The sequence below is a fragment of the Elephas maximus genome, chromosome 12, assembly GCF_024166365.1.
Source record: "Elephas maximus indicus isolate mEleMax1 chromosome 12, mEleMax1 primary haplotype, whole genome shotgun sequence".
Lineage (NCBI taxonomy): Eukaryota > Metazoa > Chordata > Mammalia > Proboscidea > Elephantidae > Elephas > Elephas maximus.
In genome coordinates, this window is record NC_064830.1 from 43,265,669 (window position 1) to 43,288,120 (window position 22,452).

Consider the following 22,452-nt stretch of genomic DNA (forward strand, 5'->3'; position numbering starts at 1 on the left):
AGACCCTGAAACCTATTTGACTGAAAAGCTCTTTCCACTGCACCAAGCTGCCTCCAAAAGGGAAATGGAGTTGACAGCAGTGAAGGACAGGGGTAAGCAATTTGTGTTAGTGGTGGGGAGCTCCCGAAGCTGCTTTTCAGAGAAGGAAGTCCTTGGCTGAGGTAGTTGTGAGTACATAGCAAGATTAGTACTCGATGGCTGCAGCTTGGGAGCTCACCTGTATTTGGGAAATAAGCAATTTTGAGTTTAGATTGAATCCTCCTTTCTGTCCTTGAATTGAGTTCTCGGAGTACCTCAATTATTACATTTGTAAAAGAAGTGAAAATACTGAATTTGGGGATTATTATGAAGGGCTGTTATGATTGATTTTAAGATAATAATTCATTTTCAACTCATTCATTTCTACCCAAACAATGAGGGCTGTTCTGGTAACCACTGTTTTGAAGTGTTAAACATTTAAGGGAGTGACCTCTGAAGAAGGGGAAGGGCTCCAAAGGGTTATGTCAAAGTGATCTCTAATGCCCTGGTTGAGCTCGGCCCGCCGGGGAGGTGGTACTTCCCCCAACTGCTAATTACCGACTGCTCTCTGAATAAGAGTATTGATTATACACTTATATTTCTCTAGAACTCAAACACTGGCCACACTGATCCTTCCCATTACCAAGCCCTCGGGTGTGCTGAAGTGAGATAGGGAAATTCATTTCATCTCCACATTTGATATTCTTAATTTCAGAGAGGCCAAAATTGTACCTCTGATTATTACTACTGCAGTAATCCGAAGGAAGCACTAATAATTAAGTAGATGTAAAGGCCTACAATGCCCGCTATAATCACATTTCATTATCTTTCAGTGTTGAGTCCAATAATGAATCACATCATGCTGAGCTCTAAGGCACCTTTTATTTACTCTGAAATTCTATGAGTCTAAGTAATGAGAACAGTTTGTCTTTAGAGCTACATCTCATCTTTCTTATATTCTTATTTGAACTCCAAGAAGAGGTACAATGCTTGTTTTTCTCAAAGGGCCAGATAATAAATAGTTTGTTTAGGCTTTGCGGGCCATAGGATCTCCATCACAACTACTCAACTCTGCCACTGTAGGGAAAGCAGCAAGAGACAATATGTCAATAATGGGCTTGCCTGTGTTCCAATAAAGCTTTACTTACAAAAACAGGCTGCCACTTGTAGGCTGTAGTTTGCCAGTCTTTTCCCTAGTGTATGCCATGTGGTGGTTGGTAAAAGTGCTCTTGAACCAGGTACATACCTGTATACCATACCAATATCTGAGAGGAGTTCAGAAGTCTTTGTTTATATTCCTGAATTTGGGTCAATAATAATCCTATAGCCACATCAATAAGTCTACTTTGATTCCAAACTAGTTCTATAAACTTTCTATGCCTCTGATAACTTTTAGGTAGCCCTCGGGATTCATCCTGATGGAGGTGAAAAACTAATTAAGGCTGTACCCTTCCACACTGACATAGCAACCTAGAGAAAAGTAGCTCTGAAATTAACATGTCTTTCCTCCTGGTAAACCTTCTAGCTCAGGATCAACTCTAGGGTTCTCTTAATCTAACAGGACCATTCCAGGATGCAATATGCTTTTCTTGGACTGTCTCCACCAGACTTCTTGTTGTATGGTGACCACATAAGTCTCAGATGTGCCTCAGTTTGGTCTAGATAGTAGAAACTAGCGTGGTAACATCTTAAGGAGAAAGCCTACAAAACGACTGAGGGCCAAAGCACAAGAACAGAAGTCCAAAAGGAACCATGGCAAGTAACTGGCCTTTGGGGAATGGCCAGAGGTCTAACGAGGTTAATAAAGCCAAGGTTTAAGAAATAAGCTAGGAATAAGAAGCTGAATCAGGGATGAAACGTAAAACAAGGTAGTTACAAGATGTGAACACTGCCTGTAACGCTCCGAAATCTATTTTGGAGCAATGCTTTTGCCTTCCTTCTGTCTTTGGAGCTTGTAAAAGTGCTTTTTTGTTTTTGGTCAACGACAGGGTCCCTAACATGTGGCTATTTTAAGAAATAGGTATAAGCTCTACAGGGTTTACCCATGAGGTCTGGAAACAGGATAATAAATCATCCTATAAACTAAAAATGTGTTAATTTCCACGTAGTCATAGTTGGGATTTTGGTTGGGATACAAAACTGAATTGCCTGGTACATAATAACCATTCAACGAATTTTAGCTGTAATGAATTTTCAGTATATTTATTGTCTACTATGTGCCAATATTATATTGGGGGCTGGGGCCACAGTGATAAATAAGCTAATGTGGCTCCACTCTTGTGAATTCTTGAGGGGAATACAACATTAATCATGTATTTATATGTATAGGGAGTGTTACAAAAGGGTTTTTTGGGAGGCCATAGAAAGAGGATTTAGCCTAGTCTAAATCCTTCATAAAGTGACATCTAAGTTGAAACTTGAATGATGAGTAGGCGTTGGCTAGGTGAGAATGTGGGTGAAGAGGGTTCCAGGCAGAGGGAGCAGTATGTGTGAAGGCCCAAATGACAGAATTTACAGTACACTCTAAGAACTGAAAGAGTTCCAAAGTTGAAGCTGGAGGAGTGGGAAAGAATATCAGAAAATGAGGCTGGAAAGATAGGTAGGGCATTATGAAAGCCCTTACAAACCATGTTAAAAAACTGGATTTTCTCTCAGGGACAATGACATGCTTCTGGGTTTTAGGCAGCGGGGTGCTGTGATCAGACACACGCTTTTGAAAGATAACTGTCTGTAGTGAAAAAAGCTGGCTAGAATAGGCCAAAAGAGAAAGCAGGAAAATCAGTGAACAGTAATCTAGTTGAGGGACAATTCTTGGTGGCCTGGACTAGGGTATGGAAAAAAGTGGTTGGATTGGAGAGAGTATTCGGGAGAAAAAAATCAATACTGACTTATTGGACTGTACACATTTGTCAAAACATATCAAATTATACACTTAATTGGTAAATCTTATTGTGTATATAAATTACGTACATAAATTGTACCCTGATAAAGCTGAAAAGAATAGGGATTTAGTGACTGGCTGGCTGGGGTGAGTGCAAGAGGGTAGGGAGAGAGAGAAAGAGAAGCCAAAAAAGACTCCCAGGTGTCTGCCTTCAGCAAGAGGTGGACGGTGCTGCCATTTACTGAGACGAAACACTGTAGGAGGAAGAGGTTTGAGAGGGAAGGCAGTAAGTTCGGGTTTAGATAGGTTTTTTAAGTTGTCTATGAAACACTGGAAACCCTGGTGGTGTAGTGGTTAAGAGCCACATCTGCTAACCAAAAGGTCGGCAGTTCAAATCCACTAGGTGCTCCTTGGAAACCCTATGGGGCAGTTCTACTTCATTCTTTAGGGTTCCTATGAGTCGGAATTGAAGCCATGGCAATGGGTTTGGTTTTTTTGCTTTTTGTGAAACATCTAAATGGAAATGTCAGGTGAGCATTTGGATAACTGGTTCTGGAATTTAGGAGAGTGATTCGGCTTGGAGATTAGATGTGGTATCACTAAAATGGATTTTAGAGAAGGGGACCCAAGACTGAGTCCAGACCTAGAGAAATTTACAGCAGAGACCGAGGAAGGAAACAAAGCAAGGGAGAGACCAAAAATTAGCCACACGATGGAATTTAGGCTATTCCAAAATATTTAGTCACTTTTTATCTAGAATTTGATCTAACTGGAAGGGAAAAGTCCATTATCACCTTTGACATAGGCTGGCCTCCAGAGCTTCAGACAGGTCTAAACACCTTAAGGAAGATACAACACTGAAGCTCATTTAGAAGTCCTATGTGAGAAACTCTATGTCCTCCACAATAAACTTGCAAAGCCAGCTGATTCCAACAATAAATTACAAAGCAATTCGCTGCCTCTGGGAAGTCCTGGGGTTTGGAGAAATATTAGTACTTTTGTCACAGTGGGAGAAATCTGCGGTGGGGCCACCAAAGGTGCAGGAAGGCATACGGAAATATTCCAGTTAAAATCCATATACTCAGAACGATCAGTGACTTCAGAAAGAAAACCCTGATGTGAGAGTACAGGAGAGGGCCCAGCAACGAGAGCAGCATGTTTCAGGGCAGAGCTCTCGTAGAAGACCACAGCTTTTGGCCATGCTCCGTCAAGCTGTGTCCTTTAACGTCAACCCGTTAATATGTACAAATACATTAATTCATGTGTAGTAAACATATTAACTGGTTTCCAAATGTCTGACTGAGACTCTCAGATCTATAGGGCAGGAAGTTTCATCATTCTTTAACACGTGATTCTGTAGCACACCACAGATAATTCTGAGAGCAAATTAAGTTCCTTTTTTCCTCGGTCACTAAACACAATGCCAAGGCGTGAGCATGGAAGAGATTTTTACAGAATGCAAAAATATTCCCCGTCTGGATTATTCTCCTCAAAGGGTTATAACCCACAAAGAGCGAAGACGAGTTGGGGAGGGCATGCTTACAACAGCTCACGGCAGGAGTGTTGTACAACCTGCTCTGTTCAGGGGAAATAAATGAGAAAAAACGTTGCTGTCCATGGAGAACCTGTGAGAGACAAATAAGCTTGATGATGTGCAAAGTTCTTTGCAGATTCTCGGGCCCAGGCAGGTTTCGGACAGGGTGAAGGAGTTGGAGCGACACCTGGAGCTTGCTAAGAGTTTTCAACACCATTCATCTTTACTGCTGCTGTCTCAGCAGAGGAGTTTCACCCTGATGAAATGGTGAGCCACGATGTGATCTAAATCTGCCACTGGAAAGCTAAATGTGCCAAATGACTTCTCCCTCCTACTAAATGTATGAAAAAATCTTTACCAAATAAAAATCTTAATAAAAGAGAAAACATACCTATGTAGTCCTTCCTTTTGTCCTCCATCCTATCTATGTTTCCTTTTGAATAAATAAGCTCAGTGAGGTTAAATATCCACTATCAATTAATGATTGGCCTTAAATTATGTAAAATCCTAGTAATCAGTTAAATTTCCCACTAGCTAGTTATATAAATTCAATCATAACCTTCTTTTTCACCTTTAGTACCTGCCTTGAATGGAATAACCAGGCAATGTTATGTTATTCATTTCAAATAACTGAAGAAGAAAATCCCGTTCCCAGTAGAGAAGTACTGATTAAGAGGCAAGCAGCAGAGAGAAGGTCTGGAGAGAAAGAATTAGTTTCTAGTTTATAGTCTAGAAAGACATTGACATACAGGCAATGACAATACAATGACATATAGAAGATGCTATGGATCGCAGAAGACTAACATAATCTAGTTTTAGGACATTAGGAAAGGCTGCCTGGAGGAGGTGAAGCTAACTTGAGAAAGAAGAATTAGACGCAGGAAGAGAGGAGAGTAAGAGGAAATAAAATGGGGAGGTACTACAAGAAGAAGCCGCATATGCAAAAACTGCCTTGGGGACCTGTATAAACAATTCAAGTAATTCTCAGTGTAGATGTCAAGTAAAGAGAGTGGTATGAGGTGGGGCTGGAGAGGCAGCTGGGGTCAGCTCACAAAAGGTCTTCTCAGGGACCCTGGAGATTTTGGACTTTATCCTGTAGACCTATATTGCTACTAGCCACATGTGGCTGTTTAAATCAAAATTAACTAAAATTAAAAATTCGGTTCTTTGTCACACAAGTCACATTTCAAGTGCTTACCAGCCACCTGTGGCTAAAGGGTACCATACTAAAAAAAAACAGCACAAAACATTTTCATGCTATTGGGCAGTGCTGCTGTGGCCAAGCACTGCCATTGGAAAGTTCTAATCGGGAGAGTAACATAATCAGACATGCATTTCAGAAGAATCCCTCTGGTTGCAAAGAAAAGAACAGATTGGGGTGAGATGGGGAACAGGCTGGAGGTTTCCTAATAAGGTTCATGAAAAAGGCAAAAACTTCTACCACACCACTGATTTGTTTTAAAAGTTCAGCTAAAACAAACTGAAACATTATAATAGTTTGATATTAAGTGGAATGAAAACTATAAGGTTAAATATTGTAGGTCTAAGCATGATCAACTGCAAGAATTTCAGTATTGCTACAGGAATTTTAGTTATGTGTGTAAGGCTGTGGTGCACAACCAACACCTGGACACAGCGTACCTCAGTGAGACAGTTTATGAGGAGATGAGGTAAAGAGGAACTGAAGTTAAAAGCCTCCACAGGATATGTTTTTTTTTTAAAAAAAAGGTATGTGTGCGTGTGCTTGTATACTAGAGAGAAAGAGGGAATTTGTGTCTCTGTGAGACAGTGTGTGTGTGGTAAGTGGTGGAGGTGGAGGATCTAAGTATGTGTATGCCCTTTGCTAGTGTGAATCTGAGGGAGCTGGAAGAATCTGGATGATAAGAACTCATACTATGGTGTGGTTCCCTGGGGTCCCACAGGTACCTCTAATTCAACATAACCTCATTATCTTCTTGCCCAAATCCTCCTCCTGTGTTTTGATCAAAGGTACTTTAACTCAAGCCAGGAAGAAACCTGAAAAATCGTTCCCCCATTTCCTCAGCCTCCACATCCAAACTCTACAGAGCCTGTCTTCACTTTTAGCATCCTACCGGGATCTCAATCTGAACATGAAAACACTGGTCTTTCTCCCCAAACCTCTTCCTTCTTCCCCACTGCTCTGCTGACAGTCCATGATGGATGTGATTCTTGCTTACCTTCAGGACCTCAAGCCTCAGTCTGATGAGAGGAGGAAACTAGCTAGTAATTACGATGCTTCTGTCAGCTTCAATTTTTCAAACTAAGGTTTTTAAGTATGGACTTGGAAATACTCAAGCTTTCTATTTGTACTAACCTGAATTAGAACTGGCAAAGGCTTTACCTTAAATGCTTGAATGGAAATGAAATTTAATCCCAACCCAGAAGCAGCTGAAAACTGGCTGTCTGCCCAGGCCTTTAGGTGGACTTTGGGAATTTGCCAGCACTGAGGACCCTGCTGTTCTGTAGGATTATGTGTTAATTTTCAATTACTCTGCTTTGCTGTCTTTCAAAAACAGATTGGAGGGAAAAAAAAAATTCCTGTGTTGACTTGGAGAGATCCTTATAAAGAATTCATACAAACTAGTTGTTTCATGACCATGCTGAAAGCCACATTAATTCTCGCTTTTCAAACAAATTCTATTTTTCTCATTTCACAGGAAGGAAGAGAATCAGTGGATTGGGCCCAAGTATAGTTTCTGGCTTGACCAGTTTCATTTGGCCTTCTTTCTCAGTTTCCCCAACATCGCTGTTGTTCTTAGCCTAAAAAAACAGCAGATTGTGATTCTTAACATTCTATTGTGCTCTGTAGATAACAAGATAAACTCTTGATCTTGGCACCCAGTCAGAAAGCCATTTTAATACTATTATAAAGTAGCTTATCTCTTACCTTGGTCATGTTTCCCTGGCTCAGAAATAATATTTATACTGTGGCATCTTCTGGCCTTTAAAAACTGACTTTCCTTCTGTGACATATGTATTAAAGTAAAAAAGTTCAAAGTGATAAAATCTTGCCCTTGTTTAAGATTTCTAAAAATCAGTGAATACTCAGAATTGGTGGCTCTAACATTTACCCGTTACCACCAAAAGATGATGTTACACAGTCCATATTTTTAAACTGAATGAAAAAGAATAGAAAGGACTATATATCCCTTGAGAGAAATTAGAAGGTGACGGTAGAGATAAAACAGGTTCTCCTGAAACAAGTCTATGCAAATAAAGGTATGATGTAATATACTTACAAATATACATACTTTTTTTTTTTTAGGAACCACCTGAAATAGAAGCCTACAGCCGTGTCTTCTCAACACCTCTAACCTCTCTGGGGAACAGCAGGTCCGTTCTTTTTGAGAACTGGCCCCTCTACATTCAACTACGTTATTTTAGGAGAGGCCACCAAACAGAAAACCCATGGGTGGGTGTTACAGATTGAATTGTGTTCCCCCAAAATGTGTATCCACTTTGCTATTGTGTGGCTGTCTACCATTTTGTGATCTGATTAGCCTATGTGTTATAAATCCTAACCTCTATGATGTTAATGAGGCAGGATTAGAGAAAGTTATGTTAATGAGGCAGGACTCAATCTACAGGATTAGGTTGGGTCCTGAGTCAATCTCTTTTGAGATCTAAAAAAGAACAGTGAGCAGAGAGGAGTGAGACCTCATTACCACCAACCAATAAGAGCCAGGAGTGGAGCACGTCCTTTGGACCCGGGGTCCCTGTGCTGAGAGACTCCTAGCTGAGAGGAAGACTGATGACAAGGACCTTTCCACAGAATGGACAGAGAGAGAAAGACTTCGCCTGGAGCTGGTGCCCTGAATTCAGACTTCTAGCTTCCTAGACTGTGAGAGAATAAATTTCTGTCTGTTAAACCCATCTACTTGTGGTATTTCTGTTACAGCAGCATTAAATAACTAAGACAGTGGGTAACATGATCCAAGCTGGACCAAACAGAACTTTCATTGGGAGTTTTCAAATTGGAACTAAGAAGGTTAACTCTCTCTAGGGTAGTGACGTTATGAAATTCAATGCAAAGGTCATGATCACACCCCCAGCTGTGGGAAAAAGCTGGTTACGTTAGGGGAGAATAAAGCTAAAATGTAGAGAGGGGCAAGTATGAGAGATAGAGAAATAGAGACAGAGAGAAAAAGAGACCCAAATGAGCTTGAGTGTCCTTGCTCTGGTCATCCCTGAGGCTCAGCCATATACAACCCAGCTCTTTTCACTTTGGTTATGAAAATAAAAAATCTTCTTTTTTCCCCCTAAGCTAATTTAAACTGAGTTTCTGCCACTTATAGCCAAGAGTTCTGACTAAAATAGAAACTGATACTAGAAGTGGGATGTAACACTGAAACTAGCTGAGTCAAGCTGAGGTATGGATGGTAGCAAAACTCTCCATCCTAAGGAAGGAACATATCCATCTTTGCTATAGGGTTACAGAGCAAAGCGACTGCTTAAACTATAGCCTCTAGGATCTTGGGATTTGGATCCTGTGCCCCTTATGGCTGGAGTTTCAGGCACCTTTAGCGGAAACCTAAATAGTCAAAACAACGTGTTAGTGATTTTTTGGAAGCCTTCAGCATGATGTTGCAAGGGACAGAGATGGGCTGTCTGAAAGCCAATACAGAACGACGGCTCAGATAGTTTTATTAAGAAAATTCCTTATCCATTTGTCTCAGACCACAAAGAGTGAGATAATTAAGGCAGCTTGGTTTTTATGGGGGTTGTATTGTTCCAGAAACTTGAAATATAAAGCTCGTATCTTTGGCTGGAGTGGAGTAGGGGCAGGTGCCCAGTTATGCAGATCTGGGCTCTCAGTGCTTCTCACACAGACCATCAGCCAACCATTCTGATAACAGCCTTTCTAGCACCTTCAGTCTCATAGCCTTCTAACTCCTGAGCCTTCCAGGGGCTGCCCTTCTTTTGGGCTTCTCTCACTGCTGGCTTAGGGTTTAGCCCTCTCCAGTCTGTTACATCAGTTACCACTAATCCACCTGCTCTGCTGTTTCCAAAATTTTGTTGCTATCATCTCTTCTTCCCTCTTTGTGGGTTTGCCCCTTGACTGACATTTTAGTGGCATTTCAGAAGGGAGCACAGACAGATGTGGCTTAATACGCCATGTTATCTGCTACTTCCCTTTCCCCCCTTCTCTAAACGGGAGATTTTCCTAATTGCTCTCATCCTATTTTCAGATCTCTACCCTTGTGTACCGGCTGTGTGAAATGTACGATTTGGTCCATAGGTTAATGAATCACAAAAAGACATACCTAGGCTTGATCTGGACAAATGGATTTAAGCCAGACTTCCTGAAACCAGTGCTGACTACAAGAGGGGGTCAGACTCCTGGTAAGGGTGCAAGTGCATGTCCAGCTGTAAATGGGAGAACTACGTGAAAGGGGAAAATTCTGCAAGTGGAAGTACGTACGGCAAAGTATGTATGTACACACGCACACACACACTTCTGCACAGAGCTGTGTGCTGAGTAGCAAAGAGGTAATCTGCCAAGCTCCTCTATCATTTTCTTTCCCCAGGATCTCTCTCTCTCCTTTTCTAGACAGTATAACCCTCCTTTCAGGGAAATGCTTCTCCCTCTGCTCTGATGATACAGGTCTGTGGGGCATGGCGAATCATATACACACAGGGGTGGGCAGTGATACAGTCCAAGACAATAAGACTCCTTCCTTGGATTTTTCTGCTTGAAACCTGGGGAGGAAAGGTGCAACTTCTTGAATGGCAAAGCTGTCTGAAGCCACTGGCAGTATTTAAAGTAGCTGTTCGACATTAGGAGGGAATGACGACGGCGTCCTGAGAGAAGCAGCCAAGAAGTAGAGACAGAACACCATCCTGGTGGCACCTGAGTTGCTTTTGTGATTTATGCACACCTCTGTCCTTCCCTGCCCGCATCTGACTCTGTCTGTGTGAGTTTGTGCCTTTTTAAGTCAGTTTTAATAACTTGAAATTAAAAGAGCTGTAACTAATATACTAATAGAAGGCATAAAGCAAAAAGAGTTTCATATTTAAGGGTTTTGTTACCGCCATATTTATATGAAATTCCCATAGAATTGTAAAACTATAAGAATTCATAACTAACTAAAGCTAAAGCTTGATAAGACATTAAAAAAATCCAAAATATTAGCCTTCTTCTCCATAAAGGTCTGAATATAAGGTATGACTTAAAATAGCGCAAAGCACAGAGTGTAAAGACACGATTCATATTCTGAACTTTGCATGAGAGACAGAAGTAAGTCTAGGAGGAAATTATACGCAGGAAAGGGGTTTTAAGCCCGTTTTAAAGTTCTGTCATTGTTTTGTGGTTTGTTTTAAAATGTATTGTTCTAATTCTTTTCAAAGAAAACAAATCCCAAGAAAGTATTTAGTCTAAGGCAAGGGCAAAGTTTCTTTTCAAGTACAGAAATATCAATATAGGAATATTAAAAGAATATTATAGAGGGCAAGTTCCTAGAGCAGTACCTTTCAGGAACATAATTTATAGTATCAGAAAATGGTTAGCATCTTTGCCATTCAGAAGTTTTTCTTCTATAAAAAGTAGGGTTCCCTTACATTTGAGATTATCTTTTATTTGGACAAATGTAATATTCTTTTCACCACGGAGGTTATCATCATTTTCACACGGACTGCCTACTGACAAGGTAGAAACTGGATCTCTTAGTTTTTTCTTGCGTTTTTATTACTGTGCAGGCTCTTATGCCTTATGCTGCTTTCTAAAACAGACCTCCCATTTCTGCAGACAGGATTTCTCCCCCTGGAGGGTTCCCTGCCTCAGGAGAGCAAGGCTTCTGTGGCTGTGATGACATGCCAGCCCCTGGCTTTCATCAGACTCTGGAGACACAGGTCTGAAGACAGTCAGAGGAGGAAAGCAAAACTGATGAGTCCTTGAGGGAATAAACAGAACACTGTCTGGAAATTTACACTACTTGGTTAATTGGGGCCATGATGAGCCTATCAAGAAGTCTATGAACTGTGCAATTAATATCCACATGTTATGTCATAATCTCATACCAAATATAAGTGAAATCTCCTAAAATTCTAAGGTCTATATTGTTAGGGCTGGGGCATCTTGTTCCTCTGTAGCCTCTACTCAAGCAACTATTCTTTTTGGTTAGTTGCAGAGCTCAACGTTCCTTTCTGGTCTATTAGGGTGTCTGCTACTTTTGCCCTGCTAGCCAGATTCTAGAGAGTCTGTAATAACCACTTCTAGGATTGGCTAAGTACACCTAGAAAGAGGCATGAGTTGAAATGCTCAACTGAAAACAAAATCTCAACCCAGGCTATACTACATATACGAAGAAGCTTTAAAAAATGGCAGGTATCATTTTTGACTGGCAATTGCAGCTGGCCACTTGTGATTAAGCCTGGGGCTTAATACAACAGCAAGCCTGGGAATTAATCCTTTTACAGAGGCGCCTATGGTTATTTTTGCTCTGGAGTCATTTCTCCAGGTTCTCAAGCAGTAAAACACTGTCCAGGAAGACCACTCCCTCTAATAGCCTCTAGCAGCTTCGGCAGTGAGTGATGAAACTAGTAAAGGAAGAGAACAATACAGGTGAAGTGAAATCCTACTTAGTAGATGGGGTTTCTAAAATTAAAAGAAAACCTCTGAGCTAAGCTTCTTTCAGTAATCCACCTTGTGTTCCTTGATTTGAAATGGAAAAATCCCTGACTTGATATTTAAGTTTTTGGGCCTGGGTCTGAATGCTATATGTGTTTAAACACAAAAAAAAACTAAGGACTGAGGGCAGCTGGGGTTTCTGAACCACCCAGACAGGTGAGAGAGATTTAACTGCTCTGTATTCTTCCAGAAGATTTCTGTTCCTACTTGAGAGGATACTGTTCTTAAATGATCCTGTCGCTTCTTCACCTGCCCTCTCATTCCAGTTTCTTACTTCCTAAATAATAAAAACAATATATGAAATCCTCACATAAACCCCATAAGGTAGATACTACTACTGTCCCTATTTTTTTTTGCAGGGGAGGGTGTTTTTTAAAAAATATTTTAATGTGTTTCTCGTAAAGGTTTACATAACGGTTTAGGTTCCCATTCAATAATTTTTCACACAAATTGTTCAGCGACATTGGTTACACTTTTCTCAATGCATAAGCATTCACATTATTCCATTCTGACCGTTCCATTTGTTGTCCCTATTTTATAGGTAAAAAATTGAAGACGAGAAACTTGCTCAAGTTCAGGGCAGGGCCAGGATTGAAAATCAGACAGTCTGGCTCGAAAGGCTGTATTCTTCCTCTACACTGTACCATACAATTCTGCCCAAAAGAAGCAAGTTGGTTGTTTCCCACCCAGAAGTGTCCCAACAAGGTTGCGGGCAATACTCTTACCTGGTCAGGGTCTTGTGTCTCCACGTGGATAACATTGTATTGTCAGGTCAGTCTGCTTTATCGAGTCATTAAATCCTCTATTCCAGGGTAGCCCTACAGTTTACTCCTTAGCTTCCTTCTAAGGTTGTTTCCCAAACCTGCTTAGTAATAAGAATCATCTGGAATACTTGTTAAAAATACAGCTTCTCAGGATCCTCCCCTTGGCAATTCCGATTCCTTGGGTCTGAAATGGTCCTGGAAATCTGTGTTTTTAAGAAGTGACCCAGGTGATTCTTCTCATCGAAAGTTTGCTCTAGGAGTTTTAGCCACCGGGAACAAAAATTGTTGGCCTTAAGCATAACAAATTACATACTAACATATATATGTATATATATAAAGCCAGAGTGCTATTAAGCAGGCAACATTTCTATAGCTGAATGAATCCAAAGCAATCAGTACATATGGCACAAAGCGGACTTCTTTGGAAAGGACTTGGGGGGGTGGGTTGGAATTTCTTTGTTGTTGTTTTTTTTCTTTTTGAGTGATGACTGCTAAAATTCTTTAATGGCTGTGCCCTGGAGGCAGTTTCTGCATTGCTCTGGTCCTGGAACAACTTAATCAAATAGAAAGAAGTCATTTTAGTTCTTTTAAGTCCTGACTAAGAGAATTTTGGAGAAGAGTAAATGATGTAAAAAGGAGAAAGGAATACACAGTTCTAATTCCTTGAAGGACCCTAATAGAAAGTGCTTGCTTAAATAAGAGGGAGACTCAGGCTTTTGAACTTAAATGTTTATCACCATATCCAGAATGCTTCAGAATATTTTATAAGGGATTAATTCAACTTTTACAGTCTAATATAGTAAGCAGAAATGATCCTTGACACTGAAAGAACTCAAATGCAAAACTGTTGAAACTCATGATTGTCAAAATATTGTTTAACATTTTTTGGTAAAAGCCTCAAACATGCCTAGTCTGCACTGGCACTATGTTCACGGCTTGTCACGAATGAGTTCCACCTCAGGCACCACTCAAAAGCAGACTCCTTTAAATGCTATATTTTTGAGTCAGTACAAAAAAGGAAGATAGAAAGTAGAAAATAGTATTATAAGACATCAAAAGAGGAGACAGGAAAGCAGTCCTGTCTGCCCTGCGGAATGCTCTGCTCCTAGGGCTTCCTTCCCACAGGGGAACGCTGCAGAGAGGTAGCAGAGCCTGGACCCAACTCTGAGCAGCGAGAGTGGCAGTGGAAGCACAGACATACATACCTCTTGGTGGGGGTGGGCACTCCGGAGGACATGTGGCTAACCATGGTGTCATTCATATTAGTCAGAGGGCGAGGAGGACTGGAAGAAAAGATATTTACATTACATTAATAATTACCAACATGACTAGGGGAAATAAATGAAAGAGGATAAGGGCAAAAGAGCCAACTATCATTCTGATAAGCACAGAGGGATCCACGGGGAAGCGGGGTTAGAAATCAGTACTTCCAGGCTAAGTAAATTCAACAAGAGAGGGGTGTTCTCTCACTGGGCCACAGGACCACTGCGCCTGTGCTGCACGAGGAGAAACAACGGACTATAAACACATTGATACATACAGGCTGTAACCTGGTGGCTTTTGCTGTGCCACTTAGTTAATTTCTCCAGACTGCTTGCTGATACAGGATTAGGAGCGCTTGGCGTCTGTGGTATAGGACAGACGTCCCAGCATCAAGGTGTGCTTTTCCTGAGATTTGGTTAGAGCTCACTGCCTTCCCTCCAATTTAGTTTGCATACTTTTTACTAAAACAATTAATTCATTAAATACTAAATTCAAAGATAAGACTCTGGAGCAAACTTTTATTAACCTTTATTACTCCTTTACCAAAATCGTAACAATGAACTCACATTTTATGCCCGTACCCTAATTGGAGTGTCTTTTATAATCTAATCCAAATTTAAATTTGAAGTCAAGCATTTTTTGGCAATTTATCTTTAGCTGCTGGTTTTCTGGACTCGATGTCTATTTCTTCCTTTTGTGACAGACCAGAAAGAATGAATCTAAATTTATCAAAAGGAATCCGCGATTTTGCCTTTCAGCCATTCTTCAATGCCTCTTCCTCCCCATGAGGTTCAGCTGTAAAGGGTGTCTATTTTGCATTTGGAACAACAGGACTTTTGCTAAATATTCCCTCTGGGAAACTTCTCACTTTTTTCCTAAATTAAAAAAGGTACTTACTTTTCAGAGGAATTTGTCCACTAAAAAGTAAAATAACGAGCAGAAAAGCCTCTTATATTTAGGTGTTAGAAGCTACCTCCTGGTCTCTCCTTATCTTTAAGAGCTGAGTTAATTATGTAAAATGTTTTTGTACAAGTTATATTTAGCAATTCTTGGTGAACAATAAGGGACCATAGCTTTTACTGTTCTGCGTATTTCATAGTACATTCAAATGAAAGCTCAAGGGGAAATTTTTCCTGGACAGCCAAGGAACCTAGAGGAAAGGTTAAAGAGGAAAGGCTCTACCTGCCCATCATCTCTCTCTAAATACACACGTATACACACACATGTATATGTATGTACATATACATAGATATCTATATATATTTTTTTAAGCAATTTCATTTCTGGGCAAGGAAATTTTTATAATTGTTTCCCACTTAATAGAGAGGATCAGAGATGGAAAGTCATTTATAAGGAACAGATTTGGGTCTTTTTGATTTTTAAGCCATAGCACTATGCTTATTTCTACATTCCTCCCTTAGTGTGGCAGGTCCCTAAGTAAGATACTCAGAATTGAAATATGCCTTTCTAGGCTAGAATTCAATTCCAAGTTATTTATCTCATTCTCTATCTTCAAGACCCAATTTTGCTTCCAAACTTTTAAGCGTATTAATGCTCGTAGCTGTGCTGAGTTATAATTAGTTAATCAGTTGTTTTAGATTGACTAATGATGGAAGTGAACAGAGATTAGCGACCTAAGGTCACTTTTAGTCTTAAATTTACATTTTTGCCTCTGGTCCTGTTTAAATCAATTCACCAACTAGAACAGGTAGGCAACACTCACGAAAGAACCAAACCCAGGGTTATAGCTTTTCATACTTGAGGGCACCAGAAACGTTCCGGACTGTCCTGGAAATAGAAAAGGCTTTGTTTCTTTATTATTATCAGCAACCCATTTCCAAATTAAGATAAGGACACTTTTATGTTGCTTTTAGAACTAATATAGTTACCTAGTTAATTTCAGTATTGAAGATACTACTGCATTCAAGTTACTTTTTGACATTCTCAGGAAAAAATGACACAGAAAAGTAAAAAAAAAAAAAAAATTTTAATTCCTTTAACATGGATCCATGTGATAAAATGTCATGATTTGTAGCATTTCGTTTGGTCTGATGCCACAAAAGTCTTTATAATCCTCTCCATCTCTTGGCAGGCATCATGCTCAACTACTGTTTTATAAAAACCCACTGCCGTCGAGTCGATTCCAACTCATTGTTTTATAGCACACATAAAAGCCTCTTCCCTAATATTCAAAGGCACATATTAAGCCTTACACTATAATCTTATCACCATAACTGCCCCAGGCGTCATAGCCTTTCTGAACTTTTAACATGTTTTGCTAGGGAAACATGTAGCTGTTTGCAGTCTAAGATGAAAGAGGCATTTGAAAACATAAAGGGGGTATTTACTATTTTCTACCATGAGAGACACAATTCACCGTGAAAGCTAATAGTTTTGTAGTCTTAGAAGAGGTAATACACCAAAAATGATTTGTGGCCTAAAAAAATAATCATGTTTCTTGTAAGACACAGCTAAAAAGAATACTTTCAGGTATGAACTAGATACGAACGGTATCAGTTATAGAAACATGAATGGTTCCAGCTATTGAAATGCCCAAAGCAGTAAATCAGCACAATTCATCAGGTCAGTTTTGTTGATCTTTAATATTTAATGCCAGTTGAATAACTTAAGCATGTCACCAGATACTCTATGTCTTCCTTTAGTGAAGAGCTCAGCAAGGTATCTTTAGACACTAAGGATTTCCATGACACTAAAATGACTGCCAACTATCACTTGGTACAGGGGTTTGGGAGGTCCCTTCTTTGTTAATAAGACATGCTATTTGTTTGATGAGATACAAGCAGATGGATGCTACATGTAAAAGGTAATTTGCTAGTCAGAGGAGGTAGTTAAAAAAGGACTGGAGAGGATGTGTCAGTTTTCAATCAAAGAGAAAGAAGCACTCTTACTGGGTGCCAACTGATACAAAGATAAGAAGGCACTATTCCTTATTTCAATGACCTAACCACATATATAGACAGTTATGTAAACAAATACTGTAATCATAATGCAAAGTAATGAGTGTAGCAATACAAGTATAAACAAAGTATGGAGGAGTCACAGCTGAGGAGCAGTTAATCTTGCCTGGAGGGATGAGGGGGAAGAGTAGTCAGGGAAGACCTTAAAGGTCCCTAGGTGGCGCAAACTCTCTGAACTCGAACAGAAAGGCCTGGTGATCTACTTCTGTAAAGACCACACTCAAGAAAACCCTATGGAGCAGTTCTACTCTATAACACATGGGGTTGCCATGAGTTGGAACTGACTTGATGGCAACGGGTTCGTTTTTTGATTAACATTGAGGAGAAGGAGCAGTGGTGGTACAATGGGTAAGCACTCAGCTACTAGTCAAAAGGTCAGCAGTTTGAACCCACCCAGCACCTCTGTGGGAGAAAAGAGCTGGTGATCTGCTCCCATAAAGATTATAGTCTAGGAAACCCTATGGGACAGTTCTCCTCTATAATATAGGGTGGCTATGAGTTGGAAGCAAGGGTGGCGAGACTATGTCTCACATACTTTGGACATGTTGTCGGGAGGGATCAGTCCTTGGAGAAGGATGTCATGCTTGGTGAAGTGGAGGGTCAGTGAGAAAGAGGAAGACCCTCAGTGAGACGGACTTACACGGTGGCTGCAACGATGGGCTTAAGCATAACAACGATTATCAGGATGGAGCAGGACTGGGCAGTGTTTTGCTCTGTTGTACAAAGGGTTGCTATGAGCCACAGCGGACTTGATGGCACCTAACAACAACATGAGTTGGAATTGACTCGATGGCACACAGTAACAACATCATTGAGGAAAAGAGTTCTCCACATATATAAAAAAGGTTAAGGGCATGCTAGATGAAAGAAATGGCATGAAACAAGGCACAGAGATCCAACAGTACAGGGCATATTTGGGTCTTAGCTAATTGGCTTGCCTCAAGAGCTTGAAGGGGAGTAGTTGAAAATGTATCTAGAAACGTAAACTAGACCCAGGATGTGAATGAAGCCGTTCTACCACAAGCTATGAAGTTTGGACATTATATTGTAGGCAGTGCGAGAAACACTGAATGTCTTAAAGCAAAAGAATGACGTGATTACATTTGGGTTTTTTACAGATAACTAGAAGCTTGTTGAATAAACAGAGATGTGCACAGGAATCATTCGGGAAGCTTTTTGTAAAACACAATAAAACACAATACTCAAGCCCTACTCTCAATTTAGTGAATCTGAATCTTCTGGAGTGAGGGGATTACAGTGCACAGTCCCATTTAAAAATCACTGATGTAGGATGGGTTTAGAAAGAGGAAGAAATGGAAGTTGGGAGATGAGTTTAGTGTTTATGGCAATTCCTTAGATCAAGATTATGAGGATATACAGTGGTAGTAAAGATGGGGAACTGATAAAAGGAAAAACACTGTGGAGGTAAAATAAATACGATGTGGTGACTGATTAATGTATGTGGCGTTTGTGAGTGAAGAATAACTGGGAGTTTTACCTTGACAACTGGGTGGACAGTGATATCTCAATATCCAAATTAGGGAACACAAGAGTAGGAAACAGAGTTTGGTGTTGCTCGGTTTATGGTGTGTGAATGGGAAGAGCAGGAAGATAAGGGCGAATCAGTTTTGAAATTATTATGTTCGAAGTACCATTGGTAAGTGTAGGTAAAGCAGCTGAAAACAGGAGTAGGGAGCCCATGTGATACGACAAGTTTGAAAATATTTGAGTGTCGTAATTTAAACAGTAGGAGCCCTGGTGGCTTAGTGGTTAAGAGCTCAGCTGCTAACCAAAAGGGTTGGCAGTTCGAACTCACTAGCCACTGTGCATAAGAAAGATGTGGCAGTCTGTTTCCATAAAGATTACAGCCTTGGAAACCCTATGGGGCAGTTCTATCCTGCCCATAGAGTCGTTATGAGTTGGAATCGACTAGATGGCAATGGTTTTGGTTTTAATTTAAACAGTAGCTGTTCATTTGGGTATTCTGATGACTAGAAAGATGCATTTTTATTTATTGTTTTTAGGTGGAGTAGGATAGGTTTGGAGAAATAGCCAGTAGGAGGGTAGCCTAGATAACAGGTACAGAAGTTCAAGTTCCTGGGCAGATATATCTCCTATCATAAAACAAAATATGAGCTTGCTGATACAAATCATTTCTATGCTAGTTTTCTTATGACCAGACCACTCCAACTCATTGTGGTGGGTACTCAGGAATACGGCCCAACATGAAATTAAAATCCCTACAAAATCTCTTAAGGCTTTTTAAAGGTAGGAATAGCTGATGAATAGCTCATGCCTTTAAAAATCTTCCAGGACAAATCATACATAATTGTACATTTCTTTCTTTCACTTATCAAACATTTGTTGAGTCTCTATAATGTGGTAGGCACTGTGCTAGCTGCTGGGAATAAAGGTTAAAAAATAAAAAAAAGAAAAAGATAAAACCTTATAGTCTTGCAAAGAAGAAAACTCAGAACAAATAATTATAGTATAATGTAGTAAGTACTTAAAGATAGTAAAAAAAAAAAAAACTGCCATGTGCTATGGAGAAATATTAAGATTACCTCACTCCCATACAGAAAAGTATATTCCCAGAGTTTGAGAGAACTAAATGTAAAATATTTAATTATATGAATTAGGAGAAAACGTATGGATCTATAGATAGAGAGGATTTTTGAAGCTTAAAAGCATGAAAAAATTAGGAAAGAAAAAGACCAATTATTTGAATTGTTAAAAAAATCAGAAAAGACCTGGCTGCTACCACCAACCACTCTGACAGGAATCACAATAGAGGGTTCTGGAAAGAGTAGGAGAAAAATATAGAATAAAATTCAAACTCACAAAAAAAAAGACCAGACTTACTGGTCTGACAGAGACTGGAGGAACCCCTAGGACTATGGTCCCTGGACACCCTGCTAACTCAGAACTGAAGCCACTCCTGAAGTCTACCTTTCAGCCAAAGATTAGACAGGCCTATAAAAAAAACTATAAGAAATGTGCTTCTTAGTTTAGTCAAGTATATGAGACTAAATGGGCCACACCTGCCCAAAAGCAAAGATGAGAATGTAGGAAGGGACAGGAAAACTGGGTGAATGGACACGGAGAACCCAGGGTGTAAAAGGAAAGGGGAGAGTGCTGACACATTGTGAGGATGGCAACCAATGTCACAAAAGAATTTGTATGAATTTTTGAATGAAAAACTAATTTGCACTGTAAACTTTCACTTAAAATAAAATTAAAAAAAAAAAAATCAGAAAAAAAGTGGGAAAATATCCAAACAAATGTGATAGTGCAAGAATTAATAGTCTTAATGTACAAGGGATTCACATGATATTATAAAAAAATTAAGATCTCAATTAAATAAATGAGCAAAGGGAAAATATACCTGAATGAATAATTTCTTAGATAATTTCTTTTATAAGGATCAACCCAAAGCTGGTTACTATGAGGCAGAGGCTGAAGATGTCCCAAACGTCCAACTTTTCCAAACTGGTGTCCCATTCCATCATATCTAACAGCAACTACTCTTCCTTCCGTCAGTATTCTCCCTCTTGTCTTTAGGTTCTGTAATTTGCTGCAACGTCTCACAGAACTCAGGAACTGTATCTCAAGAAAATGGCTCATGCAGTTGTGGAGGCTGGCAAGCCCCAAATCCGTGGGTAATGCATCAGGCTGGAGGTTTCTCCTGACCAACACGGGTGCAGGTGCTGATAAACCCAAACCAGCAGGCCAGATGACAGGCTGTTGGCTCACAAGGCTGTGGAAGCTGGCAAATCAGGTAAGATGATAGGCTGCTGGCCCATGGGGCTGCAGAAGCCAGCAAACCCCAGAACTGACAGGCCAGAGAGCAGACCACTGGCTCAAGTCACAAGAATTGCAGGTCAGACAATGAGAAGCTGGATGTAGGATCCAGAGAGAAAGAGTCCCACCAGAGTACCCACATATATATAATGGATGCAGGCTACACCCCAGGGAGAGGCCTGACTTGAATAAGGGTGGGATTTGAGTCACACCCTCTAGTAAAAAGGTGACTTGAGATATATCCCTAATCCCGCCTCATTAAAATAACCAAGGCATAGAGGCTAGGATTCACAACACATCACAAAATAGAGGACAACCATACAATACTGGAAATCATGGCCTAGTCAAGTTGACACATAACCCCAACCATCACAGGTTCCGTACATTTTATCTGCACAGTCCCATTCAGTCACTGTGTGTGGGTCACAAAGACTATGGCTTGAAAGGCCATATTAAGTAATTCATTGCAGTGCAGCCTCTTAAAAAAAAAAAAAGAAAGAAATATAAATAGCTGACAAACATAAAAATATTCTGCATTATGGTTAAGCAAAGAAATTGGTATAAAAATGAGACCACTTGCTTTCATAAAAATAATAATGATTAAAAAGGAGCAGGGGAGGGGGAATCCCTAAAGCTGGAGAGGGTGTTTGACATAGGCCCTTAATTTATCACTAGTCCAGAGGGAAAACACAAATTCAACCAAAATTTCTAGAAAGCAATTTGGCAACGTGTATATCTAAGACCTTAAAAAATGTTCAAATACTGTGATCCAGTAACTCCCCTTCTAGGAATATATTTCAAAGATTTAATCAGAAGTACAACAATATATTTATGTTAAAAATATTTATAGATGTATTATTTATAAAAGTATAATTCTGGAAGCAAATTAATGTTTAAATACAAGGGAAAGAAAAAGTAACCAGGATACATTCACAATTATAGGATATTATGCTGTCATTGGAGCTCTGGTGGCACAGTGGTTGAGCACTATGGTTGCTAACCAAAAAAGGTCGGCAGCTTGAATCCACTGATAGCTCCTTGGAATTAAAAAATAATGCTTATGAAGACTTTTTAATTACATGGGAACATGCTTAGCATGCAAGAGGTCAAAAAACAAGGGCACGATAACAACTGTAATAATACCTAACCTTTACTGGATGCTAGCTATATCTATTTACCTACCTATTAGACACTTTGTTTAGAGCTTTAAATACACCATTTATTTTATCTTAACAAAACCCTATTACGGAGGCAGGGTTAAGATGGCGGAGTAGTCGGATGCTTCCTGGGGTCCCTCTTACAACAAAGACCCGAAAAAACAAGTGACGCTCAATCACCAAAAGATAAGTACATGTATGTAGCCTACCACGAGGATCAAAAAAAACCCCTCTTTTTGGGAAGGATCTCTCTCCCACTTATCTGCCCCCTCTTCTCTCTGCTCTGGGTCCCAGTCTGGCTTCAGTGATTGCGGCCGCCCCCCCACCCCGGGCTAGGAATAGTATCCATCTCATACCCTGATCCATTCTCCTGGCTTTGGAGAGGGAACAAATTAACAATCACGAAAA

The 22,452-nt window shown here is 40.0% G+C and overlaps 1 protein-coding gene and 1 long non-coding RNA gene across 17 annotated transcripts in view; one reads left to right on the plus strand and one right to left on the minus strand.

Moving 5' to 3' along the window:
- LOC126086894 (uncharacterized) overlaps window positions 1-7,864 on the plus strand; it is a 53,618-nt gene extending 45,754 nt beyond the window's left edge. Inside the window, exon 3 of one of the 2 annotated variants that reach the window (XR_007519621.1) lies at window positions 7,720-7,864. This is a non-coding gene — a long non-coding RNA (uncharacterized LOC126086894). Of the gene's footprint in view, window positions 1-4,559; window positions 4,624-7,719 lie in introns of those variants that run through there. The other variant, XR_007519622.1, reaches the window with a different exon arrangement.
- The window catches only part of DTNB (dystrobrevin beta), a 422,608-nt gene that overhangs the window by 89,305 nt on the left and 310,851 nt on the right, over window positions 1-22,452 (minus strand). For all 15 annotated transcript variants that reach the window (XR_007519619.1, XM_049903708.1, XM_049903702.1 and 12 more), the window contains one exon: window positions 14,051-14,128. Coding sequence is in view for 14 of the 15 variants with exons in the window: in XM_049903708.1 (XP_049759665.1) it covers window positions 14,051-14,128 (78 nt within the window). In the remaining variant the exon portion in view is untranslated. The remainder of the gene's footprint in view (window positions 1-14,050; window positions 14,129-22,452) is intronic.